Source organism: Vigna unguiculata, chromosome 3 (genome assembly GCF_004118075.2).
Source record: "Vigna unguiculata cultivar IT97K-499-35 chromosome 3, ASM411807v1, whole genome shotgun sequence".
NCBI classification, from domain to species: Eukaryota; Viridiplantae; Streptophyta; class Magnoliopsida; order Fabales; family Fabaceae; genus Vigna; species Vigna unguiculata.
Window position 1 is genome coordinate 15,298,745 of NC_040281.1, and position 21,252 is coordinate 15,319,996.

General features: G+C 28.1%; 2 protein-coding genes and 3 non-coding genes across 6 annotated transcripts; 4 read left to right on the top strand and 1 right to left on the bottom strand.

Annotated features, from left to right (window-relative positions):
- The first annotated feature begins 3,042 nt into the window (after nucleotides 1-3,042).
- Nucleotides 3,043-5,780, top strand: LOC114176941 (cytochrome b561 domain-containing protein At4g18260-like). The gene is made up of 4 exons (XM_028062147.1): nucleotides 3,043-3,510; nucleotides 3,640-3,804; nucleotides 4,816-4,964; nucleotides 5,126-5,780. The coding sequence occupies exons 1-4, from the start codon at nucleotides 3,373-3,375 to the stop codon at nucleotides 5,475-5,477; spliced, it is 804 nt and encodes a 267-aa protein (XP_027917948.1). The 5' UTR covers nucleotides 3,043-3,372; the 3' UTR covers nucleotides 5,478-5,780.
- A 328-nt stretch (nucleotides 5,781-6,108) lies between these two features.
- Nucleotides 6,109-6,181, top strand: TRNAF-GAA. The gene has a single exon. It is a non-coding gene; the product is annotated as a tRNA-Phe (tRNA).
- Nucleotides 6,182-13,266: 7,085 nt separating this feature from the next.
- On the top strand, nucleotides 13,267-13,339 carry TRNAF-GAA. Its single transcript has one exon. It is a non-coding gene; the product is annotated as a tRNA-Phe (tRNA).
- Nucleotides 13,340-17,102: 3,763 nt separating this feature from the next.
- On the bottom strand, nucleotides 17,103-17,186 carry TRNAL-CAA. The gene has a single exon. It is a non-coding gene; the product is annotated as a tRNA-Leu (tRNA).
- A 60-nt stretch (nucleotides 17,187-17,246) lies between these two features.
- Nucleotides 17,247-21,044, top strand: LOC114176524 (DNA-directed RNA polymerase II subunit RPB7). Of its 2 annotated transcripts, none has more exons than XM_028061592.1 (8): nucleotides 17,247-17,354; nucleotides 17,528-17,591; nucleotides 17,751-17,915; nucleotides 18,153-18,318; nucleotides 18,413-18,463; nucleotides 19,595-19,660; nucleotides 19,789-19,857; nucleotides 20,750-21,044. In XM_028061592.1, the coding sequence occupies exons 3-8, from the start codon at nucleotides 17,800-17,802 to the stop codon at nucleotides 20,810-20,812; spliced, it is 531 nt and encodes a 176-aa protein (XP_027917393.1). In that variant the 5' UTR covers nucleotides 17,247-17,354; nucleotides 17,528-17,591; nucleotides 17,751-17,799; the 3' UTR covers nucleotides 20,813-21,044. The 2 variants fall into 2 exon arrangements, with proteins under 2 accessions (XP_027917393.1, XP_027917394.1); XM_028061593.1 differs by having other exon boundaries at nucleotides 17,754-17,915.
- The last annotated feature ends 208 nt before the right edge of the window (nucleotides 21,045-21,252 follow it).

Consider the following 21,252-nt stretch of genomic DNA (forward strand, 5'->3'; position numbering starts at 1 on the left):
AAAATAACTTTTTATGTAAGAAGGAGGATAAAACATATTATTTTAGATATAAAATTTTAAAACATTATAAGATTAATTCAATTATTTAAACCAAATAATTTCAAATTTCATTTAAAAATACTAAAACTTTTAAATTATATATTTTTTCTTCTTTTAAATTCATGTCTCTTATATTTATATGTTTGCTCAAAACCGGTCCACTTTCATGGATTTAACCAAAGTTACGACGTGATTACGTAATATTGTTTTTTTATTAATGTTAATGAATATATGTTTTGAATTAAAGTAGTTCAAAATCAGTATACAGTTTTATAGACTTAATACTTAATATATTTTTTATTAATGTTAATGTTCTTACATAGTCAAATATATTTTTCAAAAGATTTCAACTCCAAATACTTTAAACATTCCAAGCTCCAACTTCAAGGTACTTGTCATCTCCCGGCATACCATCCTCTTCAAGGATCCTCATCCTCTCCCAAGATATTCAAATACTTGTACTCTTTAAAGGTACTCGTCCTCTCAAAACTGAATATAGGTTGTGTCTCCAGAAGATCGTCTGATGCACAAGTTAGTCAAGTGCGTTGGTATTAAACGTAATAATATATTTGATGTACTGATCTATTTATATATAATTGATGAATTTTTTACATGGATGGGTCTAATCCAAGTAGCTAATTACTTTGATTGGTTTTTGAGTTAATCATTGTACTAATTTTACCTTAATCATAGTTTTAAATTAGCCAACTTAGTCAACATCTTCTGCAGAAGTTGCATTGATTGACATGTAGTTGGCCCTTCGTTTTGGTCCTAACTCATCTTATTAGGGTGAGTATTAAGAAAAAGACAAGATGAAAGTGTTGGATTTGAGGTATGTCTAGATCAAATTTGTCATGTTAATAATAATAAAATTGTGTTTATTATTATTTATTTCATTGACATATTTATTGAATTAATATGATAAGGTATTAAGGTCCTTGATAAAAATTAAAGACTTATTATTATAATACATATTATAATAATAATAATAATAATGAGAAATATGTCTTATATAATTTTAATTTAAATTGTTCTTAATCATATTGAGGATAGGACATCATTAATCTGAATAGATCAATGTGTAGTGGTCTTTATTTGATAAAGATTAAAAGATCTCATTTTTTAAATTTCATATATAAATGGTCTATATAGAGATATGACCATTGAAGTCACTCAAAGGAGAATTTTCTTATGGTTAAGATTAACTATGAATTGTTAATGGAAAATTCTTTTGAAGAAATATATACGATTTTCTTAGACTTGAAATTATTATGGAAATTAACAACTCATTTACTATGTTTTGATATTGGACATCTAACACTTCGTGATGTTAGATGAATGATTATTGGGTATGACTAAATTTTTGTGGGATTAATGATTAATCAAGAAAGAATCCATCAACTCTTGATTATGAGTTTGAGCTCTATATAAATAAAGACCTAGGTCGGGCTATAATGAATGAAAGAAGAAAAGAGTTTCTTAAGTCATTCATTATCTGTTAACTTATTAGAATTTAACAGTTATACTACATTCTAGAGTTAACATAGAGTTGTAAAGATTGAAGGAAATATTATACTAATATTCTGATGATTCTGAAGTAAAAGATATTTCATACTATCCAACCATTAAAGAATGCTACTAGATGTCAACTTTGATTAATAAATTAATAAATTAGTTAATTTATAGTGCTTTTAGTAATGAACCTTCACACACTAATAGAATATTCTGGTCTTTGTTGAACAAGAAAAATATTATTGATTAAATTAAAGAGTTTAAATTTAATTAATTGATATATTTTCTCTGATAAAGCTTAATTAAGTAAGACTTAATTAAAGAGGAAATTCATAAATCAAAATTTAAATATGATTTAATAAGATTTATTTTGTTACTGGAAATATAAAAAAAAAAGAATTGAATTTGGTTTCTATTAAATAGAAACAAAAGACAAATGTGGGTATGGGTGATTTCTGTAAGATAGAACAAAACCAACTTCAAAATACCCATACATAAGTTAGACTTATCTTAGAAAACCCTAAGAGAGGAAGTGTGACATTTTTTTGAAAAAAGAGCTCTCTCTTTAAGCTTACAACTAGAATTTTTCGGATGACAAGTCTTTTTATTCCACGAGTCAAGGATTGATATAAAAAGAACTGGTCTCTGTGTAGATAAATCTCTCGATGTATTATAACATTAGGGTTCATTACAATGTAAAAAGAAAATGTTGTTATACTAGCAACTACAAATAGAAGGAAAGAAGAAGACAAAAATGCAATAAGTGCCCCTCTCCCACTAATTTTCTATATAACCAATTGCTGCATCACAAAATCTTCCATAAGAGAATTGACCCTTTTGACTATTAAACTTTTGCACCTATCCACACCGACAAAATTACTTTATCACACTTATCAAACTTATTTCCTAAATTCCCCCTGTATTGTTTTTCTTTGTGACAACTTGTAGTTATAAGAGAAAATTATTATTAGTTCTAGATTGAACTTTTATTTAACTCTTGTTTTTATGGTGGCCAAATTTTGGAAACGAGAAATAGAATATATGTAAAATGACTATAATTTTAGAGTCCTCAACAATGTTACGAAACTAAGGATAAATAATAAATACATACTCAACACTATGACTATATTTACAAAGATGTTTTAGATGGACTAAGAGCATTATGTTGTATTCGGAAAGAAGTTGGAAAATCTCGTTTCCATAAACAACCATCTTATAATGAATAATGAAATTTAAAAATTTATATTATTATATAATAAAATCATAAATAGTTATGCATATAATAAGGATTTTCAAAATGTCAAATGGAAGAAAGCAATAATTGAAATAAAGAATACAATGGGTATGGAGTGATGATGCCGGTTAATGTTGTCGACTTTATATGACCTTTACAAAATGTTGGTGCCAGTTCCTCAAGTCAAGTGCATTCGTATTTAGGTTTTTGACCTCTTTGTATCACAATTCAACTCAAGAAAATGTAAGCAAATCTCAACTAACCCCACCTTCAAATGAACAAACTTTAACCTTTTTTCCATTTTACTCACTTCTTAATACTTCCAATGCTTACATTCAACTAACCCATATGTTGGATTAGGCCAATTAAGCACCATTGCACTTTAATTAGTATATTCATATTGCATCTCATACTTTCGTAAAGCTTCTTATACAAAAAGTAGAGGAATGAAGTCCTTCACCACACTTTAAAAGCTCCCTTCGCCATCCCAAAAAACAATCATATCCTAAACCATCATCAAAACTCAGAGAGAAAGCCTAAGGGTAGCCATTTCTAGGCTCAGATTTTCCTCTTGTTGGGTTGGGAGAATGCATACCCTTTGGAAACCAGTGCACATTGTTGTGACTTCATTTTATGTTTCTGCTCTTCTATTCAGTGACTGCATGGCCTATGAGGAGGGGAATCACTCTAGTAGTCACAAGAACACAAGTAACAAATTTTACAAGGTAATACCTTTACAACTTTCTTCATCTTCATCTGCTTCTTCTTCACCAAACCAATGCCCCTTTATATGATTATCACAAAAATAGTAAACTTTATTTGTATGGCTAACACCCCACCTTCTATTATATCAGATGAATCAGCAGAAGACATCTGATATTGCAGTACATGGACTGCTCCTGTGGGCTTCAACTGGTCTTTTAATGCCACTGGGAATACTTGTCATCAGAGGGTCCATTAGGGCAGAACCCGGATCTAGAAGGAGTAAAGTGCTCTTCTATCTCCATGTTGGTTTTCAGGTCATATCTTCTTCTAGAAAAAAGTTATTCATACTATAGCATGCATGTCATATACATGTTGGGAAAGTATATAAGTAGCATGAGTGGAGATAACTGATCTTCATCCTAATAGATTCACTTGCAAGGAGATTCACCGGGAGATAACGTTAATAAGACCTGAACCAAACAATATAAAAGAAAAATATCATTTTCAATCCAAAATTTTAAACTAATGGGTTTGTGGGTCTTTCACTTTCTCAACTTTCTCATTTTTATAGACTTAAATTCACACTTAAATTCTCAACACACCCTTCTACGTATATGTATATGTATATGTCAAGATTGGTTTTACTTATGCCAAATCTTGACCAAAATATTGATTTCATGTTACTTCTATAACCTCTCTCGTTATCATAATCGTTAATGCGGAAAAATTTATCATTTGTGAGAAGTTAAAAGTGTAAGTTTGTTGATACTCACATCTAGGGCCAAGGGAGACTGACATTGATTATGCTGTAGAAACTTCAAAAAATAGGAGTAGTGGTAATATAGTAAGTAGACTCTAGAGTATGAGATGTTTCTTGAAAGTTACATCATGCCATCATTAAGTTTTTGATCTTTGTTTTACAACATAATCATAACTTACTTTAACTTTAGTAGTGGGGTGTACAGAGCCTTTTTTTCATGATCTATTTTATTTTCGACCACAGTTTTGTATTGCTTTTCATTCGTTTTAGCTAACCACTATGTCATGATTATCATTTGAATTGAGCTAATTTGGAGTTATTATACATGTAAAGTCGCAGAGAATTTTCTGTTTTTTGAATGCTGTATATACCTATGACTTTTTTGTGTTGCCTTTCTACCTTAGTGCACAAAAAGTGCTTTTTCTTATTATCTCTGGTTCGATTAAACTAACAAGTTTGATCATCAACAAACTGAACCAGTTAGAATTAACATATAAAATTATATCTGTGATTTTTTTTTGCCTTAAATTCATCATTGTTCAAAGTCTAACATTTCATCTAACAGATGCTTTCAGTACTTCTTGCCACAGTTGGAGCTGCAATGTCTCTGAAAAAGTTCGAAAATTCATTTGATAACAATCATCAGAAGTTAGGCCTGGCACTTTATGGTGCTATATTGGTGCAAGGCTTGATTGGATTTTTCAGACCACACAGGTTCATTCATCAAAATTCTCACCTCTTTTTACAAACCTGCCAAGCTCATTATTCCAAACAGCAAACTTTGTCTCCCATTTTCTTTGTATTTATGAAAAAGAACTTAAATTTTCAAAGGATGCTTTATACTAATGTTACATAATTTGTAACTGAGTTTGCAGGGGGAAAAAAGAGAGGAGTTATTGGTACTTACTACATTGGATACTAGGAACAATAGTTTCTGTTGTAGGGGTGATCAACATTTACACTGGTTTGAAAGCCTACCATAAGAGAACCTTAAAAAGCACCACACTTTGGACTATCCTTTTCACTGTGGAAGTCACTATCATTGGATTGGTTTACCTCTTCCAAGACAAAGTGGAATATATGAAAAAGCAAGGAGTGATTATAGGAAGTGAGTCGTCAATTCTGTCATCTAACCAACACATTATTCCTCAAAGCCAAACTCAAAAGGAGTTGTTACCAGTTGCATGTGGAAGAAAGAGAAATGCACTTGAGAATTTGTTTGACTAATATCAGACTTTAGATTACATTTTTTAGAGGGTATATTGGTTTGTTTACACTTTAGTTTTTGGTGCCTGCACTTTATGCAAGTGGGAGCTGATTTTATGAAGATAGAGTGCATTCATCAAAAGGTGAAGTTTGATTGGTGTATGTTTTCTCGTTTCTTGTTTTTTTCTATGCACATTCTTTCACATGTATTACGAATATTATAAGTGTGCGTGTGGACACTGACCACAGAATGTATAGACAGTTGTGGAAGCAGTCTTTGAAGTTGTAATTTTAATTTGAATATGGTTTTGGAATACATGATTAGAGGCAAATCTTTATGATTTATTTTTCTTTTGTTTAGATTTTGCCACACAAATAAGGGTGACAGAATCACAATACTTCAAACGAAAGCCTATGTTGTTCCTTCGCTTATTCACCAGTTAGCCATCATGAATACTTTCAACTCAAGCACTCTATGGAATTATACCTGTGCTTAAATTGATGACATAACTCATAGGTGCTATCTTCTTTTATTAAATTATTAGTCAAGTTTCTTATAAACATTCTTGAAATAAATAAAAACTAAATAAGATTAAATTGAATTTAAATAATTAATATACATATTATATAGTATAGCTTATACACTTGTAGTGCGGGGATAGCTCAGTTGGGAGAGCGTCAGACTGAAGATCTGAAGGTCACGTGTTCGATCCACGTTCACCGCATTTTGTGTTCCTAATTTTATCCTTTTTCACTTGAAACCTGAAGAATATATTCACATTTCTTAAAGTAATAATATTCAATTACATATAGGGATGGCAACGGGGCGGGTATCATGATCCCATCCCCAAACCCAACGGGTATATAACTCTTTTTGATTTTCATGATGTCAAATATTAAGAAAAATATTATAATAGTATAAATCTCAAATTAAAGTATCAAATAACAACTAAATAAAATTCAAATAATTATATAAAAGCTAAAAAATTACATATTACTAAAATTTTATAATAACCAAAATATTTATTAATTTTACAAATGATCAGTGGTTTCATTTGCATTCGATCCACCTACACATAGAAAAAAAATGAAAAATTAGATATGATATAATAATTGAAATTGAAAATTTTAATTACTAGAATATAATGTACCTTCTTCATCAGATTCATTATCATAAAGGAGTAAAGATAATTAAATGTGTGACCCAAATTTGAGAATATCCATTTGAACATAACATAACGAAAAAAAAATGTATAATTAAGATTATGATAAAAGGAAAAGTACCTTGAAGATCTGCTTAAACCTTAAAGAACAAGCCAAACAATTAAAAGAGAGTAAAAAAGTGTATAACCAAAGTAACAAAAAGAAGAGCTACAAAATAAGAGTCAAACATTTTCATGAAAATAAATAAATAAATAAAGATAATCAAATGTGTAACCTAAAAATTATTTCATAGAATGAAATTGAGGAACACCTATTTTAACATAACCATGTACAGAGAGTAAAAATTATGTAATAAGAAGAAGAAAAATTACCTTCAAAATTAAATTTTGAAAAACAAACCAGACAATTGAGAGAGTAAACAAAGTGTATAACAAAAAACAAAGAGAATGAGAAATATGTTATATATATATATATATATATATATATATATATATATATATATATATATATATATATATATATATATATATATATATTATATTATATTATATTATATTATATTACTATGTATATATATATTATATGTGTGGATATCTTATGTTTATATATATATATATAATTATTTATATATATTATATTATATTATATATTATATTATTATTACTATGTATATATATTATATGTGTGGATATCTTATGTTTATATATATATATATATATATATATATATATATATATATATATATATATATTTTTATAGATATATATTTATTTTAAGTATATATTATATTATATTATATAATAATATAAATATAATAATATATATTATATTATTATGTATATATATTATATGTATATGCCTAGATATTTTATGCTTTTATATATATATATATATATATATATATATATATATATATATATATATATATATTTCTTTTAAATTTTTATAAATTTGTAATGTTATAAATTTGTTTATAAAAGATCTCACTAGTTAAATGATTAATTTGTTTTATACGTATATATTATATATATTATATTATATTATTATGTATATATATTATATGTATATTATATTATATTACATGTATATCTGTAAATATATATATATATATATATATATATATATAAAAGTATATTTTATTTATATGTATATATACTATATTATATTATATTATATTATATTATATTATATTTTATGTGTAAATATATTATTTAGATTATTTAATAAATTATAAATAGTTTAGTAATTTAAGCGGGGACGGGTATTTGGGCGGATATATATATATCCCCATCCCCAGTTGAAAATTTCAGGTATTACCCATACCCATACCCATACCCAGTCAAAGCGGGGATTCCCCGTCAAAACGGGGACGGGTTCGGGTGATACCCACGGGCACAGGTTTATTTGCCATCTCTAATTACATACTGTTATGTTCACAAAAGTTAGATCTAGTATAAATGGTTTAAACGTACAAAAATTATTACATTTACAATACGTAAAAATCATACTCTTATCTTTTTTTTCTTCTTCTTATAATAGCATTTTATTAATTTTTAATCCTCTGCGGGTTAATTTATAAAAGCAGAATAAAATGAATTTTAGAATTTCAATTAATGATTATTAATGCTATACTAATATATTATCGATTATTTTATTTTATTGCTTTGTTTTCCCCTTGTAAAAATATCGTTTATAATACAGCTCCTAAGGGAGTTAAACCACAAAATCTTCAATAGGTTTCCGTAATAAAAATAGTATAATATATTTTAGGACGAATAGTATAATACAGAAATTTTCATTTTCTTAATATTGTTTCAACTTTCTTAATGTGTGAAGTGATTGAAAATATATATATATATATATATATATATATATATATATATATATATATGAACTTTAATAATTATCAGATATATTTATCGGAAGAAATATTACATTACTTTAGTTAATATACAAATAGTTTTGAAAGAATAATTGTAACATCCCATTTAATTAATAATTAAAATGTCACATAATAAGTAAGATCCTGGAGTATATACGCTACTACTTACAGTTATCCCAAAAGAAATCAGAAAAGGATTAAGGCACACCACGATGCTAGTTACAGAAGAGAACAAGAGATCAAAAGTATTCAAAACAAAGTTCTAAGATAAGGCGGTACATGGGCCACAACCCTAAAGGAAGACATAAACAAATAGACTCCATCTGAGATTGTCTATGCAACATAATCACCATTTCTCTGTTGATCACGAGGAGTTCTCACATCTGCTCACATCAATAAATTGATAATCATTGCAAAAGGAGAAAACCACACACATAACAATCAAACAAGCAAAAGGGTAAGCTAGAGCAGAAAATGATTTATCATACAGTTACATACAATTTCATAGTCCAAGATGCATATGTCAACCAATCATGTTATGACTTGCAAACAATACACTAAGACTCAAGAAACGACTCATCCAAATAGATATAATTAGTCAGATTTAGCGGATGCTTGCATTTGTGGTGGCCTTTACTGCTCTACCGAGCTAATTGTTACAGTGTCTCACTTCCCCCACACACAAGGTTAGCCCTTAAAGTGTTTCAGGTCTCCTGCTACTCTCACCACTTGAGTCAGTACGCTCTATGTTAGACTAACTAACTCTTTAGAGTGTCAAGATGCAATTCTTACCTTGAATGTTACTAAATTATATAAATGGGGCACCACCATGAATTCCCGGGGTCATGGAATTACGTCCTGACCAACTGAGGCACCACCATGAGATCTCACCTAGAGATTCATGGAACTACGCCCTAACCACCACGAAACTATCGTGGAATTACGTCCTAACCATACCAACATCATGTTCCATAAATCAATTTACATCATCGTTCATACCAATTCAATGTTACTTTATATAACCAATCATCCCATACATGTTTCATGCCAAACTCACCATTCCAGCCCATACAATCAAATCTCACATGCATATTCATATAATTCATACTTTAAATAGGGTAATCCAAACCAAGCTTACAATTAACAACCAAAAGCATGAAAAAGAACAACCATGGAGCAATTCTCGTGCCAGTCTCGCTCAAGCCAGGGACCCTCGCTCAGGCGAAAAAGGTCTTTCACTTAAGCTACAGGTCCTCGCTTAGGCGAGATTGTCAACAGAGAGCCCTACGAGACTCGCGAGTTCTCGCTTAGGCGAGCCCTCCTCGCCCGAGCAAGGCCACCCCTTGTCCAAAGGTGAGGTTCCTCGCCTAGGCTACAACTACAGCGACGTACCTCAAGCTCCCACGAGTTCTCACTTAGGCGAGCCCCTCTCGCTTGAGCGAGATAGTACCTCGCTCAAAACGAGAGCTCTCTGTCTGAGCGAAAGCTCGAGTACGAACATGGGCTTGTTTTTGCTAGTCTCGCCTAAGCAAGACATGCTCGCTTGGGCGAAAACGTCAGATCTCGCCACTATTCTCCCTGCAACAGCCATACATTCATACCTAAACAACAATACAAGGCCATCCATACATTAACAGTGGTACATCAACCATACAATCGTGAAAATAGTGGGAAAACAAGCAAAAACCGAAGTAAAAAAGCAAGCCCTAGCTTTCCTTACCTGGAAATAAGCTAGCAAAGGACTTCGACACCCCACAGTTGGGCATAGTAGCTTTAAGAGCGGATTCGAGAGTTGAAAACCAGTGGGACAGTTTTAAAACGAGTTCACCCAGACAAATCCTAGTTGGAATCATGAAGAATAAACTGGATGGAATAGTACAAGTTGAAAACGACTTACGTGGAGCAAGAGAACGAGGTTGAGCTAACTTGACGAGAACTAAGGGCTAAACCCTAACAGAGCTAAGGGAGAGAGTGGGAGTACTGATTTTGCAAATGAATGCAGAATGAGGGACCATATGGGCCAGCCCTTAGGCCCATTAGATTTTGGGCAGCCCCTTAAATATGAGCCTTACAATAATTATTTTTTATATTGCAAATTTAAAATTCTTAGTAATTTTTTAATTTATATATTAATATTAGTTTTTCTATTAATAAATTTGAGTATTATTACAATATTAAAAAACGAATAAAGTTTTTTTTATTAATATTGTAATTTTTTTACAATACTAAAAATAATATATATATATATATATATATATATATATATATAAGTTTTTGTATATACAATTTACAAATGTTAGTATATGAGGAAATTGATTTTATTTTTTCTTATAGGTGCCTTTAAAATTTTTTGTTCAAAGAGTTCATTAAACAAAACCTATTATAATATTCAAAAAAGATAATATAAAATTTACTTTATCACTTATATTTATTTTGTTGTGCTCTAAATGTTATTTTTTTATTCATATACTATAATATAAGAAAAATAATATTAAAAAATTTAGTTTATTACTCATGTTTATTTTGTTAAAAAATGTTCTAATTATTAGTTTTTTTATTATCTATTATAATATTAAAAAGAAGATACTAAAAAATTTTATTATTCCTGTTTATTCTACTGACAAATATTTAACTATTACTTTTTTTAGTTATTTTGAATTGTTAATCTATCTTTTTATGAATGTTTATTTTGTCATCATCACACGTCCCTAAAGAATTATCTTACTCTTTTTTACCTATTTATCATTATATTCTATTCACAACTACATTTATTTTACGAACACGAAATCTTTGTTTAGATAAATCATCTTATAATATAAATTACACTCGCACTCTATTTATGTATGTTTATTAATTAATTTAAAATTATTTGAAAAACCTAATTAAACAAATGTAATTTTATTATATTGGTTTTTTACTAATTTTGTATTGTTAATTTACCCTTTTATTTTTATTCATATTTATTTTGCTGTCGTATGTTCCAAAGAATTATTTTACTCTTTTACCTATTTGTTATCATTATATTATATTCACAGCTACATTTATTTTAACTACTTGAATATATGAAATCTATGTTTTATATAAATCATCTTATAAATTAAATTACATTCAGCTCTTTATTTATGTATGTTTATTAATTAATCTAAAATCTTTTGTAAAACTTAACAAAACAAATGGAATTTTATTATTTAACAGTATTTTCTTATCTTTACACCTATTATAATATACAAAAAGAAAATATTAAAAAATTTATTTTATTATTTATGTTTATTTTACTGACAAGTATTGTAAATATTTGGTTTTAGTTATTTTACATTGTTGTCCTATGTGCCTAGAGAGTTATTTTACTCTTTTACCCATTTGTTATCATAATCTTCTCTATTCATAACTACATTTATTTTAACTACTTGAATATATGAAATCTATGTTTTATTTAAATCATCTTATAAAATAAATTACACTCACAATTTATTTATATATGTTTATTAATTAATCTAAAATATTTTGTAAAGCCTAAATAAACAAATGCAATTTTATTATTTAATAATTTATATTTTGACATAGAAAACATTTGTTTCACCGTAATTGAAATTTTATAACATTATTAAAATAAATTTTAACATGAATTTTGCTCCAAAATGTATCATTTTTCAAAATATTTGACCATATCTCACTTTTACAAAAAACAATTATTAATAGTTATCCATATTATAAATAACCACAGACCAAAGAAACAAAAAATATAGATCAAACTAATACTTCTTAAGCTATTCCCTTTTGATATTAAGCAAAAAACTAACTCATCTCTTTAACCAGAAACATGCATAATATATACATAATCAGTGTAGCTTCAACATTTACTACAAAAGTTTTTCAAACCTGAGTACATATCCCTTAACTTTAAAGTCCGAAAACATGATGAGAAGAGTTTGAGTATTGATTAGTTTATATTATAGAGTTTGTTGATTTAGATCGATTGTATATATGATATATTTTTATAGTCTTATTTTTTTATAAGACTGTATGAATATATTTTATACAGTAAATTATTTGTTTAAATATTATAATGAAGTGTTATATTTTATTAGTTTTAAGATGTTAAAGTGAAATCTTATATTATTCATCTCCTATTAATATATTATTCTTATTAATAATAATAATAATAATAATAATAATAATAATAATAATAATAATAATAATAATAATACATTTGATGAAATACATGAAATATTATAATAAAATAATGGATAACTCAAAGTAAAAAATTAAAAGTACAAATGTAATAGAAATAAAAAAATTAAAAAAATTTCTTATCTTCTAATTGTCTTTTTTTTTTGTATTAACAGATAACTAATTTTCGAAGATGAAATTAAAATTAACAATTCGAATTAAGTTTTGTATTAATAATTTTTTTTTCTCTTCTTTAATTTTGGATTAACATTTTATGATATTAATTTGTATTTTAGAAATTAATTGAAAAATCGATTGTCGGGACTTGATAATTAAATTCATATTAGATGGAAGGATATTTTTGATTTGTTTTGCATAAATAGTTGAGTCAAATAATTAAATCTATCAATTATTTAAAACTATATAAAAAAATTTAAATAACTATAATAAAATAATTCTATGATTGTTGAATATATGAATTTAATTTTCATCTTTTTCTATTTTCCATTTTTCATTTTATTGTGGTTCTGTTTTTTTTTTTTGTTATTAAATTGAAGATATAATAAATAAAAGAATAGTCTTCATTATACATTAGCGGGGATAGCTCAGTTGGGAGAGCGTCAGACTGAAGATCTGAAGGTCACGTGTTCGATCCACGTTCACCGCATTTTCAGTTTTCGTTTTTTTTTTCAATTTTTAATTTAGAATTTCAAATCATGATTACTAATATTATACTTAATAAATTATCCTTTGTTTTTTCTTATTCTTTATGTTTTCTTTTTCTTTTCATAAACGTGTATGGTTATAAAAATCGTATATAATTTTAGTTTTTAAGGAATTCAATCACAAAAACTTGTATATATCTAATAAGAATAATATAATATATTTTAATTAAAATAACTTTAACTTAGGAAAGTTAGATTCTTATACAATTTTTTTTTTTTACAAAATTTAATTAAAAACATTGAGAAAAATATTTTTTACTAATATTACTTTTAAAAAATAACCAAATATGATGCACCTTTTTTTTTCAATTTATATTCTTGAATTTTTCTCTTTGCCGCTTAAAAAGTAATGTACCAAATATGATTTTAGAAATCCTATGTTTTTTTTTCTGTTGTATTTTGTTACTAGTTTTTTGTGATTCTAGAAATTTTCAACATTTTAAAAAACTTATTGAGAAATTAAATATAAAAATTTGAAAACAATTGTGATAAATTTTACAAACTAATTTTTTATAAAAAATAAGTTAGTATATGAAGAAATTAATTTAGTTTTATTTTTTCTTATAAGTGCTTATAAATTCTTTTGTTCAAACAGGTCATTAATTGTTTTAAAGGATGGTGTTGGTCCATTAAACAAATTATCGAGTTAAAATGATTAGATAAATAAAAAAACATATTGTTATATCTACACTAAACAATTTCCATCATTTACGCATTATTTTCAATAGCATTAAACCTAAATTCAAAAAAGGCAAATTGATGGAGATACATAAATGCTTAATTACGTTGTAAATTCTTCACAAATTTAAGTATTTTTAATTAAGCATCTAAAAAATTAATATATTTTTTATTGAGAATTTAAAATTTTATATTTTTTAATTGAATGCATGTTGTTTATTTTTTCTTGTAAGTGAGTAATGTGAGTGCTATCTTTCTCGTTATCTTCTTATTTATATTATCTACTTAATAAACCAAAAAAAAGTCTAATAATAACTAAATTAAAAATATACAAATTTGTGAGAGACTTGAAACTTAATTAAACCTAAATAAAATAAAATAAAAACATAAACAAAAGATAATAATCTAAAAAAATGGATAGCTGCAAAATTACTAACAAGTAAAAAATGAAAGCCCAAATATAATAGGAATAAAATAACACTAAAAATTCTCTAATTTTCTTTCATTATCAAATTGTTTCTTTGTCTTTTTCTCTCATTTTTGTTTTTTGTTCTTCTTTAATGAATAATTATCCTTGAGGATCAATTAATGGAATCCAGATCAAATGACTCGAATTGAGATTTACACCCATCATTTAATACTTAGAATCTTTTTCTTTTAAAAGTCAAAGAATCAATTAACTAATTAGATACATATTAGATTGAATAATATTTTTATTTGATTCGTAATAGTGATTTGATTGATTAATTAAATCAATTAATTATCCAAATTTGGATTTGAAGATTTAGATAACTATATGATAAGAGAAATTGTTTGGTTGTTGAATTTGTTGACTTTTATCTTCTTCTATTTTCTTTTTTCCAATTTCTTGCATTGTTCATTTTATTTATTTATGATTTTAATCTCTAAAATCCCAAATTTAATTTCTACAATAAAAATATTAAATATTGAATACAATTAATATGTGTTATCTTAATTATCAATTTAGATTGTGTTCTATATTGAAAATTGTAGATAAGACTTAGATTATTTGATTTGATAATGAAACTTAAAGATAACAATAATTCAACAAATGGAATAAGTAAGATCTTGTGACAAAACTGATATCGTAAAGTGAAAAAACAAAAAAGGAGATCTTCTAAAAAAGTGGCATCGACAAACATGTAGTACATTTTAGTTTTTAGAGAATAACAATGATAGTCTTTTTGGGGATGAAATATCATAGAAAAACACATTTGATAATTTTTTTTATAGGGTTTATGCAACCCGATGGACGTATCATGAACAAAACATAGATCGAAAGACATTGAGAGATATGAAATAAAGGTTCATTTTGAAATAGGGCAATATATGGAATTTGATTTTCAAGAGAAAAAAATAGGACATTCTATTTATAAGAGAACAAGAATAACATTACTCTATGACGAATTAGTACATTAACACGAAACAATTAGGCACAAAAAGTTCAACCGAGTGCTTTCTTTTTAATATTTCATTTTGTTAAGGTGTGTATAAAGGGAAGTGGGTTGATGTGAAATGTCATGTGAATTTAAAAGAGTAGAAATGCTAGTAGAAAAGTATCATGTTTCACATTATCACTCCTCAAGATTTTGATAACTTTGCCAGATTGACTTTTACTTCATTAAGGAAAAACATGAAGATGGACAAAAAATCATGTCAATCTTTCATCAATGAATCCAAATATAACGAGAATATTCATCAACAGATGTAACAAAATATCAAAATCTTAAATATATTGTTCAACTAGGACTCCAAAGGCCTTAATGACTTTTAGAAAAGATAAAGTTACATTTTTTCCAAATTTTTATAAAGAAGATCTATTGTGTTTGTTTCTCTAGTTGACATGACTTACTCTAAGGACTTGTAGTTTGCTAAAAGTTAAGAACTATTATCTTTAATTTGGATAGGTGTGAATGACCCAAGCGGTCATGTAAAAGTTTTGGTAATTAGAAGCAAAGCAAGAAATAAATTATCTGAATCCAATGTAGTCAAAAAATAATTAACACATACCAAACTATTATATAACAAAATAATTGACATAAAAGGTTACTGAACAATTTAATGATTTAGTTAACGAACCAAGAGAAATAAGGTTAAAAGGACAAGTAGGGATAAGAAGAACAAAGTTTAGGTTCAAGGAAGGAGAAATGGAAACTTGCCCAACTCCCTAAGTAGCAACTATAGGTCCATTGGATAATGTAATAAAATAGGAAACTTTGGAACAATAAAAAGAAGAAGAAAAATAAGTATTATAATAAATGGACATTGACTCTTCTTAGTTTGAGAAATGCAAGTTGATAATAAAAGCGAAAACCAATTTAACACACTATTTCCAAAGTGAAAATTATCTGAGTAATTAAGCCAAAACATTAACATGAGTTATGAAGTAAGCGAGACCAATTTGCACTACGAAAGTTGACAAACTCTAGTGTCCAACTCGTCCCACATTTTTTTATGGTTAATGTATATCATTATCTATCCCGCATTTGATTCCTATTCCTATTAGAGAAGAGAATACCAAAAAAAAAATAAATAATAAATTCATACTTTTTAAGAAGAGTTTTAAATAGTCAAATTGCATGTAGAAATTTTAAATTTATTTTAAAATTATTTACTTAAACAATATACACTTGTCATACGATTTTTAATTTTTCTATAACAAAAAAAATAATATGTCAATTATTTCCAAAAATACTTTAACCATATGTTTGGATATAGACTTTAAAATTTTAAGGAAACTAAAATATTAAATTCTAATTGCTTTTAATTATAATGCTTTATTTTAGTAACGTAATTCAAATTTGTTAAATTTTATTTTATTTTTTTAAACAAGGTATTTAAATTACTAACAAATAGAAAACATATTTTAGTGCCAAATAATATTTAATAAATAAAAATATCAACAGGTAATGTTTTTCTTTTGATATTAATCAAGTACTGATCTAAACTTAAATCAATAATCATAAATATTAAAATGAAAAAATAAAAAAAAATTATAAAAGTAATTGTCAGAAGTGGGATTTGAACCCACGCACTCTTTCGAAGACCAGAATTTGAGTCTGACGACTTAGACCACTCGGCCATCCTGACTTTAATTATAATTGACATATGTATATATTATAGTCAATAGGATAATTTAAAAAAAGTAATTGGAAGTTAGAAAATAAAAGGTTTTCCCTGCAGGAGAAACAGAAGTACAGTGATAATTAGTCCTTTGGTGCCGCCTCTTCTTCAGCATTCACCGCTCCGATAATCGTTGTGAGTTTTTAATTTTAATTTTGGTCTGTTACACCATCAAATTCTTCAATTGAAAACCCTAATATTAGGAATCATAATCACACTGATTACCTAGCTGCGATACACTGTTCTATGTTTGTTTTTTCGTTTATCACTGAGGCTAATACTTGACGTTCTTTCTCTCTAAATTTCAGCATATCCTACCTCACTCTGACCTTTGAAGTTCGCATACTCAGTGTTATTGCTCTTCTACTTCGGGTGTGCTCCTGCTTCTCGCATTTAGTATTACAATCGAAGTTTAAAACTTTTTTGAGGAGGATTGAACATAATATTCATTAGGTTTTAGGGTTTTTTTATATTATAATTTGTGGTTTTTTAATAGTTGGAGTCTATTCTTGTTGTGTTTTTTGTGGCCAGAAGTAACTTCAAGGTCGGGTAAGAAAGGAGGAAAAGGAGAAACGCGAAAATGTTTTTCCACATAGTACTGGAGCGAAATATGCAGCTCCATCCACGCTACTTTGGTCGTAACCTTCGTGATAATCTTGTTTCCAAGCTAATGAAAGATGTGGAAGGCACTTGCAGGTGTTTTGTTCTTCATTGATATTTTTTTCTTCATCGTGCTTAAATGAAAAAGGGAAAGGAAAAATATGTATTTTTAATTATTGGATGATAATTGGGAATGTTAGTTGTAACAGTATTTTGTGATTAGATTTCATGCCAAGTATATAATTTAGATCGTGGAACAACAAAGCATTTCACTCTAACTGACTGGTTGGACCTTGGATGGATTTAACATTTGGATTTTCAACTATTCTGCAGTGGTCGACATGGATTTGTGGTGGCAGTTACAGGGATAGAAAACATAGGGAAAGGGTTAATTCGTGATGGAACAGGGTTTGTGACATTTCCTGTTAAGTACCAATGTGTTGTCTTCAGACCATTTAAGGGGGAGATCTTGGAAGCTGTTGTCACCATGGTGAACAAGGTTTGTACAGTTTCTTTTTCTTTAGAGTAATGAAGCTGTATAACTCGAATTTGTGGAGATTGTGGTTTATGGCCGTTGAATTATGCTTGTGCAGATGGGATTTTTTGCTGAAGCTGGACCTGTACAAATCTTTGTTTCCAACCACGTAAGTTCGTACTTTATAATGTGATATTATATGTAAAAGATTGTTAGTATTGATCTTCATGTCAAACACAAATTATGTGTCCTTTATTATTCCTGTCTGTGGAATTTGTCTTGTATAATGTGTTATATATTAAAGATTCTTACTATTGTTCTTCATGTTAAACACTAAAACTATATGTCCTTTATTATTGTTGTCATTGGAGTGCCATGGAGGTTTTAAAATTTGAATACTAAAATTATGTTTTTCATTTGTTGTTGTTGCTATTGGAATGTAATGCCAGTTACTGGCTATTTCAAAATATTGCAAATGAGGTTTTTTTGGATATCCACACCCTCAAAAGTACTTCGCAACCCGAAAATTATCCAGTAGGGACTTGTAATAGGGAGAATGCCTGAATTATTTTGGGCTAGGACAGGATGAATACATATAGATAACTTCATTTCTAATCTATATTTTATTTAATATGTATTCTCTAGCTATTTCCTAATTTCTCTTTATCTAAATGTGGCCAAGTGCAGGAGTGAAAAATAAAAATGATATAACCATCTGTTGTTTTCTTTTATATATGAATGCTATCTCTTAGAAATTGGGCTTTAGGACATAACACAACCTCACAAAATTGGTCTGTAAGGTGAGAACTGCCCAATCCTTATAATAAGCACTATTTAGGTCATGTCACTAGGTTATGTGTGACTAAGCACATCTACTCACACCCAACACATTGAAAGTGGTGGAGGCTGTGCTGGAGGCTAACTAAAGAGGGTGTGCAATTAAGGAGGGTCAGGAGTGATTACAATTCAGGGGATTTTCCCAACTTTAAGTTGTAATCAGAGATTGGGTTCCCCTAGATTTTTTTTGCCTTCCTTCTTTTATATTCTGTTTGCTGATACTAACTACACCAGTTTATAAGGGGATGACTGGTGGTATGGCATGCAAGGCATCTAAAATTTTAAATCATAATGGGTTTGCTTTAGTTTTACCGTACATCTGAACCCATTAAAACTTTCTCTTTTTTTTTCATTAAATTAAAATAGATTATGGCAATACTTTGAAACTGAAAAGTTTCAACATGTAATGTTTTTTATGTGTAGATTTGTTTGTTGAGACTCTTTTTTTGTTTTTTCCTTTTAGTTGATTCCGGATGATATGGAGTTCCAGTCTGGGGACATGCCAAATTACACTACTTCAGATGGATCGGTATGTATCATTTATTACTTCCCCAATGGAAAAAAAAGAGCAAATTAATTTATATTTTCTGTTTGTTGTCATGTCTTATTTGATGATTATGGGTTATGTTTTTACTTTAGTAAATTGGTCTTTTGCAGGTTAAGATTCAAAAAGATAGTGAAGTCAGACTAAAGATAATTGGGACTCGAGTGGATGCTACTGAAATTGTATGCACATATATTATGCATTATACTTTATTTTGTTGAATGCTATTAATTTAAGCCCCATCAGTTTTATACTAAATTCTGTTTTTGAGAAATTTCAAATAATAGAAAGATTTTTAGCTCTGTAAAGGATATAGCTTTTGTTTTTCCCACATTTTTTCACAATTACAAATGACTCTAAGAAGAGCTTTCAGTTTTTTCTAATTTTAATGTTTAGCTCATCTCACGACCACTATCTTTACAGTAGTCTGTGAATATCATGAAAGTGGTCATACTTTTACATCTCTGGAATGCTAATTTATGCTCTGTTTGCTGGTAAACGTAACCCTTGTCCAAAGTAATCAACATGGGATTCTACCAAGCAAAGTTTCTAGCTACCATGATGAACTAATAAATTTATGCCGGTAGTTGTGGTATGCAAAAAAGCATTGGTACTCCATGGTGCAAAGTAAACTCTTGAATGTCGGGAGAAAATTATGAGTAGATATTCTCCAATTACTGCATGCAATCAGAATGATATTATTTTTACCACTTTGTTGATGTCACATGTTGCCTGTATTGTTCCTAGCATTATCATCTTGTACGCCTTGTGTGAAAGAATTCATGATGCTGATGGCCTAGTAAAACTAATATCATTTTAGCAAGCATATGATGCTAGGTTGTATGCTGTTAAAGTTTTATACTCCTGCACGTGCTTGGTCCATGCTTTCCTTCCCTTCAGTTCCCTTCAGTTGTAGTGGTGTAGTTATAAACTTTGCAACTGTCCAGTTTTTAAAATGACAAGTGCAGAGATAAATCAGTTTTTTCCTTTGCATATTGAATATTTATATGGTTTTAAATTTGAATGGTTTTTTTAGAACTCACTTATCTGATATAATGCGTTTTCTTTTGGCAGTTCTGCATAGGTACCATAAAAGATGATTTCTTGGGTGTGATCAACGACCCTGCAACAGTTTAAATACCCCTTTCTGTTGTACTCTTCAGTCGTATATAGTTTACATTACTTGGGTTTTCCCACCTTGGATCCTCCAACTATATTATGTTGTATTACTCGATTGTTGTAAGTACCAAGTCGATAATTTTGGTTCCAGAATTAATAACTGAAAATATCATATAGATCCAAAATGTGAATCTTAGTGATTATTTTGTTATTTTTTATGGCATTGAGGAAGACAATTTCTGGTTGCAAATAACAAGTGTCGTTTTCCCACCATTTAAATTGAAACAATCAAAGTTCAAACCAGTTGAGTTCAGTTTTATATTAGATCTTATGCTATCAACAACAATGACTCGATGAGAGCTTTTTCATCCACACAGTTCATATGAGAACGTATACACTTATGAGGAATAGGATAAAAATTGTCCCCAACTTATATTAATTTGTCTCGATAAATCCCT

Coding starts and splice junctions, on each gene's coding strand:
- LOC114176941 (XM_028062147.1), top strand. CDS start 3,373: ATGCATACCCTTTGGAAACCAGTGCACATTGTTGTGACTTCATTTTAT. Junction 3,511..3,639: donor CAAGTAACAAATTTTACAAG/GTAATACCTTTA, acceptor CTATTATATCAG/ATGAATCAGCAGAAGACATC. Junction 4,965..5,125: donor GGATTTTTCAGACCACACAG/GTTCATTCATCA, acceptor CTGAGTTTGCAG/GGGGAAAAAAGAGAGGAGTT.
- LOC114176524 (XM_028061592.1), top strand. CDS start 17,800: ATGTTTTTCCACATAGTACTGGAGCGAAATATGCAGCTCCATCCACGC. Junction 18,464..19,594: donor AAATCTTTGTTTCCAACCAC/GTAAGTTCGTAC, acceptor TTTTCCTTTTAG/TTGATTCCGGATGATATGGA. Junction 19,858..20,749: donor GAGTGGATGCTACTGAAATT/GTATGCACATAT, acceptor TTCTTTTGGCAG/TTCTGCATAGGTACCATAAA.